Source organism: Prosopis cineraria, unplaced genomic scaffold, assembly GCF_029017545.1.
Source record: "Prosopis cineraria cultivar Desert tree isolate PC_DT_omini unplaced genomic scaffold, ASM2901754v1 PC1117, whole genome shotgun sequence".
In the NCBI taxonomy this organism is placed as follows: Eukaryota; Viridiplantae; Streptophyta; class Magnoliopsida; order Fabales; family Fabaceae; genus Prosopis; species Prosopis cineraria.
Window position 1 is genome coordinate 1 of NW_026556442.1, and position 13,540 is coordinate 13,540.

A 13,540-nucleotide genomic window follows, 5' to 3' on the forward strand; every position below is an offset into this window, starting at 1 on the left:
AAAATTCTTATAAACTCTACATCCTCATTGCAATTTAAATCTTATAGCAGAACATGTATACATACGAGGGGAAACAAGAAAGAAAGAAAGGTAGAAAGAAAAGGATGAGACAAGCAATTAGCAAACACTGTCAACTGTCTTTGCATGTCTGGAAGACTTTCCTTTAAATATTCCGTATGTCAGCATATTAACAATACAAGGTTTACATTGCAGATTAGAACTCCAGATGTCATGCTTTGAACACGTAGGTGACCAAACTTGAATTGTGTCACTTGTATCAACATCTAGGTTCAATGAGCAAAGAGAGCTTATTGAGCGCACTGCTTTACAATGATCTGGTATGAACCATGAGATAACCCCAAAAGAACAACCCATTGTCATGTGTTGGGTCAAACTGGGCAAGGAGTTTTTAATCATGTTTAGCCTAATTTCTAGCTAACATGCTAACCGAAGCTGAAGCTGGACCTTTGGTCAAAAACATACAACCCAGACAAACCTATAGGTCAGACAGGAAAACAGTAGGGGATAATTCATCTTTGAATGTCCGCACCTCTATTGAAGTCAATGGGGAGTATGAAAACCCCATTGGAATACTAAAAGCTGGATGATTATATTATCAAAAGAAGCAGGGCTCACCCAAATCTGGATCCCAAACTATAGATTGTATGCAAATCAGTATTTATCTTTTGTTTCTGTAATCCGCATTGGCATGCCCTTTCCTGAATCAAATCCAAGTTACTGCATTTCTAGTTCTAGAAACAAGGAATTGAGCAGATTAGTTCCTTTAACTGGATATTCTAAGAGCCCAAGTAACTCACGAAATCCCAAAAGGAGAATGAAAGTGATTTTCATGTTCAATCCTTGTCAAACATGGTGGCTCCTGAAAAACCCCAAAGCATTAAAATAAAATACCTTCAATGCCCCTTTCCAAGACTCACTGGTTCTTGTCAATCCAGATTTCCTTCAAGAGCACTACTGACTCTCAGGTAGGTTAATTTAAAAGCCCCAGTTGCATCATTATCCCCGTTCGTAGCTAATAATCCTGAATATTGGATGTTATTATCCTAGTGTAAATTTTCTTTTAAATTTGCCAATCCATCAGGGACTATGTCAAGTGACTTAAGCTCATATGTGTTTTCTTCTGCATTTGTTTTTCCTTGTATGTGACTTCATTTAGGATATTCTTAATCCTCCATTGTTGGGCTTTCATTTATCAATTGTTTCACTTGAAAAAAGGAATTATAAATGGACAAGCAACATTTGGCATAAGTTACCAAATTGTGCCCCAAAAATCCACAAATATATATTACAACCACATTCACACAAGTTAACAAGAAAACATAGCACAGAGTGGATTCTAAAAAAACTTCACCTGTATTCCACCTAAAGGGAGGCAAGTAGCTTCTTTCAAACAAGACTCTGAACCACGATTTCCAGATTTCGTTACCTAAATCAAAATTACCAGAACAACAAAATTCAATTATTTGTAGTTTTTCTATATATGCTAGAGAAAAATACTTCTGAAGAATCTGGATATACCTGCATAACCAGATCGAACTCAGCCACATTAGCTGTATAATGTTTCCTGTTGTTCTCATTCTTGATTGCAGCCTGCATGACCAGAAAAAAAAAAAAAGAACCAAACTTTTTCTTACAATAATAGCCCAGGATATCAGTATTAATTAAGTAATAAAGTGAAATATCATTGTAGATGATATGACCCAACATATATACACATTGTTGAGCAATAACAACAAGCCTTATCCTACTAGGTGGGGTCAGCTATATAGATTACATGGCGTCATATAAACTCATTGTTGAGCAGCCTAGAAATACTTGGGAAATGGTAAAATCAACCGTTTAAAGGGGAAAAAAATTCGTTGAACATGGCCACACCACTATTTAATTTCATCATCACAGACATCATCTCATAGCTGCCAAGAAGAGCAATCCCAATAATCACACTAATGCAATTGAAAACTTTCCAAACATTATACCCCAAATAATTGTTTAACTGAAGCCCATGAAACATATTCTAAATATTTAAACATTAGTGAAGGCTCAAGAACGCAATGCAACTACAGCATGAAACCCACGTGTGGCATTTCTTAGGGTTTGGAAGGTGGATAGATCACAAAACTACAAAACTATCACTACTCGGCTACCATATGCAAAATGTAACTTAAGTATAGAATATTAGAATGTGCATGCTAAAATAATACTCCTCTAATTACTACTATAAGGCACCTCTAAATATCTCACTAGAACCGAGACATGGCTAAGTTATTAACTTTCTCTAAAAATATAATAAACTTCCAATTTTACCCTATTGACATGAAAAATTTTTCAAATTTACATTACATTCTCTCTCATAGTTAATGAGTTTAAATAGGGGTAATATAGGGAAAACGTATTTAATATCCTATGAAGTGCCTTATATTAAGGACAAAAGAATCCTTCTAAAAGGCACCCTTTAATAGGGACCAGAGGGAGTACTTGGCAGCTTGAATAGGCTTCAATACCATGTGCAGAAACCACTTCAACATGGTTCCATGACTGTAAATATCTTCAGTGAAAATCATTTCCAAGATAAGACTGAATATTGTATCAAACTGGAACAAACTGAAGTTATTAGACCATCAGTAGTACTGTACTATAAATCAATAAGTGACATGGCATTACCTCATGAAGAGTCTCTGTGCTCCTATCTGAGAGTAGGAAAACAGGAAAATCGTAGGATTTCCACATGATAGCAGAACCCTGTAAAAATAAAATGAATTGACAATTATAAATGACTCATTGTGCTGTTCCCGGACCATACTAGCATCAGTAGATATCCAGCTTAGATAATCTTTATTCCAAGCATAAATCTTCAAAAAGTAATCCAGAATAAATTTGTCCCATCCATAAGTGTTTTTCTTTAAGATAAAAATTTTATTTTCTTATTTTACAATCGAGCCACCTGATTTCCCAGAATATGCTAGACAAAATCATAAAGGAAGAACTTAAAGATTAAGACCTCTTTGGCAACCAGAGTACAAATTAACGTCAAGTTGTGAATTGTCATACAAAAATGCAAATCTTGCTAAAAAGTCCTATCATACAGTTGGATTCCATTGATATCCAGTGTTATGGTAAGGAGCAAATTCAACTTGAGGAAACTTTAGGTCTGGAGAGAATCCTACAATTCACAAAATAAAAACTATCATAAGCAACTTGGCATTGCTTCAACATATTGAATGAGTAAAAGGAAAAATAATTACCCTTCAACTTATTCTGCACTCCAGCTCCTGACTCAACTAGCACCCCAGCAACCTTACTTGCAAAGTTTGAATCAGCAGATATTCTGAAGGAAAAATTCAGGTTCAACAAATGGATATAATTTCATAAATGATAGATGAATATACAAATTAAAAAAAAAAAGGATAACAAAAACTACTAAAACACAACTATGCAAGGAATTTCTTTCAATGGCAGAAAATATTAAGTTTCCACAACTTTATTTTTAACTTCCTTAAAGAAAGATTAAAACATCAATGATCAATCCACATAAAATAGCCCAAGTCACAGATATCAACAACCTATGATTTTACAAGACAATAAACAGTTATTGGACCCCAAAATTAGCTTATCCAGAATATTCTTAGCAACAAAGTCATTGATCTTGAATTTCAAGAATTCACTTCTATTTTTTCTTGTTAGAGATCACATTTCAAAAGAATAGTCAGTAGTCAAATTTTTTCAAGTAAAAATAATAAAATTAGTCTCTAGGTTCTTCAAATCTACTATATTTAAAAGAACCAACAAGAACTAGCTAATATATGGTGTAGGAAGCATATAATTATACCAAATGCAAATAATGTCCACAACAAAGAGAGAAAAACAATGACAAATCAAAAGGCAAAAGCTATTTTGCAGCTCATGAGAATATACTCGCCGTGACACACAAACCAAGGATGTCAATGGATAGCACAATGTAGATCTAAGAATAAGAAATGCAAGGCATGAAAAGGAAAAGCTCCAATGTAGATCTATATCAAAATTTGATATACATGCCTTGTTAAGAGACTTTCAAACTCATCCAATGACACCAGTACAGCAGATGACTTTGACAGCTGATTAGCATTTTTGAATGACACTATTGGGGCAACAACCTTGTCTCGTCCAGGATCTAAGTAATACATTAAGGGAAGAACGATGAACCAGATTATTATCACAATGACATTCTAATTGCACCCAGCATTGTAGATAATGTAAGAAATAAGACAAATTTCTGTGAAGACTCACTGGAACAACCAATTGGTCCAGAAAGACTTAGTAGCCGCACACAAGGATATCCATCAACAACCTTGTACATAGACTTCTGAAGGTCAGGAACTGATTCCATGGAGAAGGATTGCCCTGAATTATTACCAAAATAGGAATGGGACAGAATCAGCAAATAATAGCACTAGAAAGTTCAACAAATATAAGAAAAAGCAGGTAACTAACTGTTTCATGATAGAAATTAGTCACACTGAGTTAAGCATTAAAAGTGAGAAAAGCAATTTTGTAATTAGGCAAAGAAAACAAGAATCCTACATGATCTATTGAAGTTAGTTATAGCTGAGGAGATATGATACTTGAGGCTCCAGTATACTAAGTCACAAATGATTTGCAGAAAAAATTAGAGAGTAAAAAATGGAATAGCTGAACTCATTTTTTCTCTCTCATTGCTATACCCCTTCTTCTCTCATCTCCCCTCTCCTTCGATACCCATAAATCCAAAGGGTATCAAAGTGGGAAATTCACAGATCTCTGATGGAAGCTGCAAGATGCTAGTGTCAATAAAATATATAGAACAATGATTGAAGAGTGCAATGGAATAGTATGAAGCTCAGCAAGAGAACAATTGAAGGTGTTAGCAGACAAGGTTGTTCAAATCAAGAATCAGATCAACAACTTGCAAGAGATGATACTAGGCCTTACATTATAGTAGAGCAAATTAATCCATGAACGGAGACAAGAACAACCACATGTTAGGACCAATTTGATTCCAGAGGACAGCCAATTACCAGGAAACAATGAGATTTACAAAGATTGACTTTCCAAAATCCACTCAAGATGGTGTGAACTTGAGGGATGGATGACTAAGAGTGAACACTTCTTGTCCGACAGAATACCAGAAAATAACCTAATGGTGATTGCAAGCTTGAAATTGGATGAGAAACCTCTCCAATGATTATAAGCTTTTGAAAACAGCAAAGGTGGGGAGCTAACATGTAGTGAGATGACTCAGCCTCTCAGGGATACAGAACCCATTTAAGTTTGATATTCGATGATCCCTGGAAGAGATCTCATGCAGCTTAGTTAGGCAAACAGGACCATTATCACAGCGGACCAGGATAGCTTCAATAAACTGATACGTAAAATAGAATTGACTTAGAGCCAAAAACTCAGTTGTTAGATTGCTAAATTGAAATCTGAGATTGCAGATCGAGTCAAACATTTCCAACCTAAAACGTGTGCTTCCTTTACCCAATTACAAAATTACCCCCTTCACACAATTAATCATCCTTGTAATTTATTTTTATAATGCCAAAATTGCATAGAACCACCCAAATTTCAAAATTTGACAAAGAATTTTTCCAAGCTATAAAATTTGCAAATATCACACCTTGAACAGAAGCAAAACACATCAAAGAGCTATTTGCACATAACTTGTAAGTCGCGAAAATTATACACAAATATATCAAAATTTAAAGGAATAGAACGTACGAAAAGCATAGAGGTTTAATATCACTTAGGGATCACATTCATTAGTAAAATAACGAACTCCAGAATGTTATCATTAGACACAGTTTAAAAAGTTTGTTATCAAGTTTCAAATGTTATCATTAGGCTCAAATTTCACTGTGGCCATGAATCTTAACCTTTTATAATCAAATATATGAACTACAATAATTTTAAAACACTAATAATAATAACAAGGATATGAGCATGGACTTTTGCGACTTCATTAGTGAGCCTAACCGTCCGAAGTGCGAAAAAATACGCTTTGTCTCAGAAACTAAAACCCCCATCTGTTAACAAGAAACTGGAGACAATGTATTAAAACGTGTAGTTACTAGATTTTACAGTGAGAGAAAGACAAAGAGAATAAGCTCATAAAAGTTCAAATCTAGAATAGCTCCTCCATCTTCCAGCAGCAAGACCAGGTTTCTGCTCAAAACTCGTTGGGCCAAGTTGTACTCAGGATTAAAAGTAGAATTGGAGGTTTATAAGAAAAAGTAGAATTAGAGACCAAATCATTTAGCAGGATGGATATAGTAGATCGAATAAGCCACAAACTGTTACCAGAAAAGGACAAGCGGACACCAAAGCATAGAAGCAAGCACAGAGACAGAAATTTTGCCGCCATGGCTAGAATCTTTGACACGGTAAATCCTCAGAAGCCGTAACCTAGACCATGGAGGAGTGATTGGCGAAGGCTGAGGCAGAGAACCTCCTACGCGCGGTCTTCTTCGCCAGAAACCACGGGGAAATTTGCCACGACGGCCGATGAAGTCAATTAGACCAAAACGAATCCAACGGCTTGGATTCAGTTTCGACCATTGTTGTAAAAAATTATTAATTAATTATTAATTATTAATATTACATCACACAACCATCACTTAAATTATTAAATTTTAAGTTTTTAATGTTTTCCATCTCTCTAATTTCAATAAGTTGAGTGACCTTTATTATAAAGATCTATAATTAAAAAGTTATAAAAATTAAAAATAAAATCTAAAAAAATTATAAAAATTAATTACATATAAAATATATATTAATTTTAAATACATTTTAAATTATAATAATTATATTTTGAGAGAATGAAAATAAAATTTCAAAACAATTAATTTATGACAATCAAGTATATAAAAAATTTATTATAAATATTAATTGAGATTATTTTAAATTTAAGAATTCAAAATACAAGTAAAACATTTAAATTTTAAATATAATTTTTAATTTTTAAATGAAATTTCAAATTATAAATTAATATTTATAATTTATTTTAAAAAAATTATTAGAAATCTAATTCTTATAAATTTTCAGTTTTGACTTTTTAATCTCATCCTTCCTATATTTTTTTATAGGTAAAATCATTTTTCATCACTTCTAAGTTTTAAAGTTTGTTTAAAATATTTTTTTGGGTTGGGCTAAACCCGACTCAAAACAAAGTGATCACCAGCCATCAGGCTTGATGCCCGGCTAGTGTGCGCCCATACCCGATCCTTAACACTTTCGACCCGACCAAACAAAAAAAGCTTACACCCTTAACCTTTTACCCTTCTTTCATCTTCCGGCCTCCCTACCACGGCCCACTCCGTCGCTTATCCGGTCTCCATCGCGTTGGCGCTCCATCGCTTCGTCCTCTGGTACTTGGTCTTCGTTCCTCAGCTGCTGTTCTTTCCTCGGCTTTGCCTCCGTCTTCACTTCGTCACTTCCTCCGCCGCCACTCCCCGTGAAAGCTGTTTTTTAGGTGTGTGGCGTTCCTTTCACTCTCTCTGTAAATTTTATATATATATATATATATGAGGATGACTATATGCTCATAGGCTTCAGATTTAAGTAGGCAGTTGACAAATTTGCATTTATTTTATACGCATAATTGTGTCTTGTGAACATTGAATTGATGACTGAGGAAAGCCATGAGGAAACTGAAGTTTCATGAGAAGAAGTTATTGAAGAAGGTGAATTTCTTAGAGTGGAAGAGAGAAGGAGGTCACAGAGAAAATCATGTTATTCAACGCTATCATATTACTGGACGTGATGATTACAAGAAGTACTATTCTTCGTTAAATTATGTTTCTCATTGTTCTGAATTTGGATAGTTTACTGTGTTTGAAATTTAACTAATGCAATTCTTTATTTTGGTCATTGGAATGGTGAAAATACCAATAGATATTCAAGTCTCTGCCGGATGGTGCAAAAGTTAGTAAACATGCTGAAGCAAATGGACCCAAAAGATCCATTTCGGATTGAGATGGCTGATAAGCTCTTAGAAAAGCTGTAAGTTTTATTAGCTATGAAATTTCTAAGTTTTGATTAGTGAACTGACTTAAGCTGCATTTAATGTTGTTTTTGAAACGACATATATAAATATGTGTTAATATTGGTCTACGATTCCTTATTAATCAATGTATCATCCAGGAGTTTCATTTCTACCTTTTGGCCTCTGCAGCATGCATTTGGATTACCTAAATTCATCACGAACAGGGCTGCAAATGACATGTCCATTGTTGAATAATTTGTGACTAAAAACCCTAATTTATCTCTCACAACTCATTTCTTCAGTAAGCCTAGGTAGGCAGAGGGATGGCATGGGGTGCTGGTAGATAGGATTGTTTTGAGTCTTAGGGATTTGTAAAATGTTGGAGGTGGTAGCTGTAAAACTGATGTTTGTAGCAGTTGTTATAATGGTAATGTGAGGATGTGATGGCCGAGGTGATGGAGTTGATAATGGGGTATTGAGATGATGATGGCAGTGCATGAATGTGAGGGCAACAAGCAGGGATAGATGATGAAAGGACTTTAGGTTATTATTTGCTTTTAGATATTAATTGTTTTCATCCTTTAACTGTTGGAGTTCAGAACAATTTTTTATTTTTCTCTCCAATTACATGGATTGACGAAATTGTTTGGTCATATTAATTGTCTATCATTGGTACATTTTTACCTACATTTTGGAATGCAGAGAACCGATATTTATTATCCCTCTCTCTCTCACACACACACACACACACGTGAATGATAGGTACAATATTGGCGTGATTCCAACCAGGCAAAGCATTACACTTTGTGATCGTCTAACAGTGTCATCCTTTTGTAGGTAAGAAAAAACCATTTCACTCCTTCAATATTTTAAATGAAAAATTAATTATTAGTTTGTGATTTTTTGTACACCAAAGATTCCTGATGACTGTAGTGCAGGAGAATGAAAAGGAATTATTTTTAATATTTAAAACAACGTTAGTCATCTTTTAAAGGCAGAAGGTATTATGATTTATGATACATTAGTACCTGTTACAGGCGTAGTCTGTAGTTTAGTGTGCAGAAACATAAGAAAACCTAAAAAGAGATGGCAATATATAGCATTAAATTCTAAATTATGGGATAGATATGTTTTTTAAGTTGCTTCTTACATTCTTTTCCTGTTGTTTCAACACTAATCCTAGACAATTATGTAATACAAATGGTGTGGGAACCTTAATTTCGCCACTCATATATCTTTCCCAGCAACCTAAATATTTTTAAGCGGATAAAAGAAATTATAAGACAACCTAAATTAATTTAACACAAATGGTGTGGTAATCTTTTGTCTTAATGTATTTGACCTTTTCACGGGGAAAAAAAACGCAGAGGATGGGTTATCCTAATGTCCTTCTAAAGGAAATATCAACACCTAAAACTATAAGATAGAAATTGAATATAAACTTATGCAGCAAAGCTACTTAATCTTTCTGCAGATCTTATAGAGACGTCCCCTCATAAAAGCCCTAAGCCAAATACCATATAAAAGCTAAATCTATTATCCCAGCCCGTTAGATAAACACCCTTAAAATGTGAGCTCTGTGCTTTGATCAAATATTTCCATGTGCTGGTAATATGGTGCATTGCCACAATGTTCTACCCTACTTTTATCCGAAATCCTTTGAACTGTATAATGAGTGCCCCTGTGACACACCTATCTATTACTGATCCCAAACAACTTATTTCACAAGTGGCAATGGCAGTGTGGTGAGCTTCAGCTTCTGCGTTGTTTATACACGTAATACCAATATTCGATCCGCAAATGAACATGCCATTTGTACTGATTAGAGTGTTGCTGTCCAAATAAGCGTCTTCATCTCTTAGGCTGGGGGTCAGGGAGTGACAAATTGTGGTAGGGACGAAACCTTGTGCATCATCTTTATAAAATGAAGGCTAATTATGATCAACAGGGGAACTAGAATAAGATTATGAAATGAAGACTAAGAAGAAGATATGTGCAGTATACTTCTAAAGATTTTAGAACTAATCCAAGTATTTTTTTTTGAGATTATTCAGCTGTTCTGCTTTATTAACATTATACCCTTGTGTTCTTAAATTTTGTTTACCCCTTTTGTAGGCGTAGGCTTGCAACTGTTTTGGTGCGATTAAAATTTGCCGAGTACTTGAAAGAAGCTGTCACATACATTGAACAGGGGCATATAAGAGTTGGTCCAGAGACGGTCACTGATCCTGCATTCCTTGTAACCAGAAATATGGAAGACTTTATCACATGGGTGGATTCATCGAAGATAAAGAGAAAGGTTCTACAGTACAATGACAAATTGGATGACTATGATCTAATGAACTGAGGCATGGATTTGGACATCGCCGTAACAGCCAACTGCTTCAGAGTTGAACTGTTGAGTTTTTTTTTTTTTTTTTGGGTTAGGAAAAAATACAAGGTAGAATTTGGAGGGATGGGGTACGGACTGAATGCCAGCATGGGTTGTATTGAATTTGTTGGGGCTTTTTTTTTTGGGTATTTATGTGTCGAATTTTTGGTCTTTCGGTAATCAAGCTTGATATCTAAGCATTCGGTTATAGTACAAATTTGCCCATGAAGTTTCCATCCAGATGCGCCTTATATTTTAAAGTATTTTGTGGTACAATTTTGTCCTGTGGTTAGAGTTTGATTATGTTGACTGTTAAGTTGAAAAATTGACTGTTATATGCCATGCGAGTTGGCCATGTGGCATTCACGTGTCATTTGTCTACCCTGCCCCTTTCACTTTTCTCTTCCAAGCCCATGTGCAGTTCACGTCTTCCCTCCCGTTTCTTCTTCTTTCTCAGATTCCAATCCCCATGACCACTTCAATCATATCCCTTTGGTCTACCATTACTGTCGCTTCCTCCTTCTCCTCTCCCCTTAAACTTCATTGGAGATAGCGAGTAGCAGCAGTGGTCGAGTCCAATTACCTTCTTCTCTGAGAACCTCAAATTGCTTCTCTGAAATCATTGCCCCTATCGCATTTGCCTTCCTCTCCAAGCACCACTAATTATGACACCGTATCAGCCATACTCATCCAAGTATTATTTTTTTTTTCCTTTTTCTAATTTTTGAGGTCTGCTTCAACAAGTCTGGAATTTGAAATCAAGTGTTGACTCCACTGTCGCTGGTTCCACTTGTGACGAACCAGGAAGCTTCCTTTTATGCTGGGTTCGATCATGGCCTGATACAAGCTTTTCAGACTCCTCGCGAATTTTTATCAACTCTATGGATTAGTCACATATGGGTTTTGGATTCTTGCTCCTTTTGAAAGGTGGTTTTTGTGATTGGTATTGTGGGACTAATACAAGCTTTTCCTGTGATATGTTATGGGACTTCTAGTTTGAAATCTATTTTGATGGTTGATGTTCTTTAGGTTTGATTTCTAAAATATTGTTAATTTTTTTATTTCTCAATTTCTAGTATGTTGTAATTTCTGGTGTGCTGCTCCTTGGTTCTTCGCCTGTGCTGTCCTTACAAACTAAAGATGGAAGTATTGAGGGACGAGAGAGCAACACGAAGAAGATGGGGAAGGTGGAAGGGGGAAGGGTTTGAAGGAGAAGGCAAATTAGGGACCTTTGCAAGCAGAAGGATTAGGAAGGGCAAAGGAAGGAGAACTGGAGAGGTGAAGAACACAAACGACGAAGGGAAGGGGACTGAATATCTACATGGAATTGTTCTTTTTTTTAACATGGGGTGGCAGTCCAGTGAGGCACAAAACAGTGAAATTTTCAAAGTTAGCAGTCAAAGGTTGAGAGCAAGGCGAAATTCTACCAATTGAAAAACATTGAAGCAAAATTATACTAAAAAATATATTAGAATATGAGGTATGCTTGAGTGAAAACTTTAATGGTAGCTTGGTGTCATTACCTCTAAGCATTTGGTTTTTTTTTTTTTTGGTTAAAAAATAAAAATATCTTAAAACTTTTTTTATGAAGGGAGCTTGTTATCATAAACTTTTTTGGGATAATCTCCCCTCAAAACTTTTAAAAAAGGGTACAATTTTTTCCCATTGTTAATATTGACGGGTGTTTGACTGTTAAATTTTTATTTTGAGTCCATGCTTTACATGTGTCATCCCCTCTTTTTGTGCATTGTTCTTCTTCATCTTTCTCTTTGATTACTAAGGGAAGGGAATTTTGGCTCCTTTAAAAAAGAGTTTAGGAGAAAAAGTATCTCACCTACTAATATATGATATCAAGCACTCATAAAAAAAAGTACAAAAATAAAAATATACTTTAACCCTTGTTTATTTTTTTTTTCATGCTCTTATTTGTTTTTAACTATTATTTTTTCATGTGAATGAAGTTTTCAATACTTATTCAAACAAAAAAATATATATGTTATTTGTATGTTACAAATAGAATGTATACAGCTTTATAATAAGATATATTTTTTGACTATGTGTTTTGTATGGATTTTTTTAAAAAGAACTTATAAAATATCATAATTTTATTGTATTAGAGGATAAATTTTTATTTATATGATTCTCATTGATGAAAAATTTTAAATATTTTTTATTTATTTAATATAAAAAGTTGTTTTAATTGATAAAGAATAATAAAATTATAATTTTTCTTTTAAATTATGTTACCCATAAATAATGAGAATAATGTTGCTCAACTTGTGTTAAAAGTAAAAATTATGAGCTTGTTTGAAACTGTTTTTATTTTATTATTTTTAGAACATCTAAAAGTTATTTATATTCTTTTATTCTCTAAAACAATGTTTTATTTTTTTGTTTTTCAAAATAATTTTTTAAAAATACATTATCAAACATATTTTTTATTTTTTTTTTGTTTTGGAGAGCAAAAAACTATTCCCATAATAGATTGCCAACAAACCCTACAATTTTGTCCCTCTTTAAATTGTATTAAAAATAGTAAAATTATTTTGTCGTGTCATGTACCATATATATTGCATTAATCTGACATAACAATAATTATATTAACAAAATAACAGTTAATTGATAGTAGGAGGCTTTGAAAAATAAAATTAAAGGCTAGGGTAATCAGTTTTAAATGTTAAAGAGGTGATGTGGGTGATATGCAATTGCCTCAAAATTTAGGAACTTATATGCATTTTAGTCTAATATTAAATAGGGTTAAAGTGTTAATTTATCTAATTTTTTAAGATCCAAAAAATTATACATAATTATTTTGTATAAAAAAATTAATATTAATCAAGTCCTTTAAATTATAAATAAATTATAATAAATTAATGTTATTTCTTGCTCACATTAAAAATCAAAATATCATTTCAATCAATCTCTTTGATGGGCTATCACATGATTTTCAGATCACCACTATTGGTAAAAGCACTGATAAATGATTAAAAAATAATTTAAATATTATTATTTATTAATCTTCACGCGAAATTTAACCGTCAACTTTTAAAATATACAAATCCCCTAAAAAAATTTATAATTTTACCTAGTTAAAATTTCTGGAAGAGAGATTATAAATTTTAAAGAAAGGCATGTAAATTTAAAAGGCT

General features: G+C 33.7%; 2 protein-coding genes across 2 annotated transcripts; one reads left to right on the forward strand and one right to left on the reverse strand.

The window, feature by feature from the left end:
- Positions 1-1,372: 1,372 nt before the first annotated feature.
- LOC129299325 (nicastrin-like) lies at positions 1,373-6,533 on the reverse strand (the record flags this gene model as incomplete). The annotated part of the gene is made up of 8 exons (XM_054937786.1): positions 6,337-6,533; positions 4,288-4,401; positions 4,057-4,171; positions 3,264-3,346; positions 3,105-3,181; positions 2,683-2,760; positions 1,540-1,611; positions 1,373-1,447 (listed from the first exon to the last, which is right to left on the reverse strand). Coding segments are annotated over exons 1-8 (678 nt in total), but the record flags the coding sequence as incomplete, so codon positions are not given.
- Positions 6,534-7,311: 778 nt separating this feature from the next.
- On the forward strand, positions 7,312-10,667 carry LOC129299326 (uncharacterized). Its single transcript, XM_054937787.1, has 5 exons — positions 7,312-7,507; positions 7,675-7,810; positions 7,930-8,037; positions 8,783-8,857; positions 10,136-10,667. Exons 2-5 carry the CDS (start codon positions 7,677-7,679, stop codon positions 10,365-10,367), a joined length of 549 nt encoding a protein of 182 aa, XP_054793762.1. The 5' UTR covers positions 7,312-7,507; positions 7,675-7,676; the 3' UTR covers positions 10,368-10,667.
- Positions 10,668-13,540: the final 2,873 nt, after the last annotated feature.

What these genes read in the sequence shown, in the direction of transcription:
- LOC129299326 (XM_054937787.1), top strand. Translation starts at nt 7,677, where the DNA reads ATGAGGAAACTGAAGTTTCATGAGAAGAAGTTATTGAAGAAGGTGAAT. An exon ending in GGACGTGATGATTACAAGAA is followed by an intron (nt 7,811 to 7,929) that starts GTACTATTCTTC and finishes AAATACCAATAG; the next exon opens with ATATTCAAGTCTCTGCCGGA. An exon ending in ACAGTGTCATCCTTTTGTAG is followed by an intron (nt 8,858 to 10,135) that starts GTAAGAAAAAAC and finishes CCCCTTTTGTAG; the next exon opens with GCGTAGGCTTGCAACTGTTT.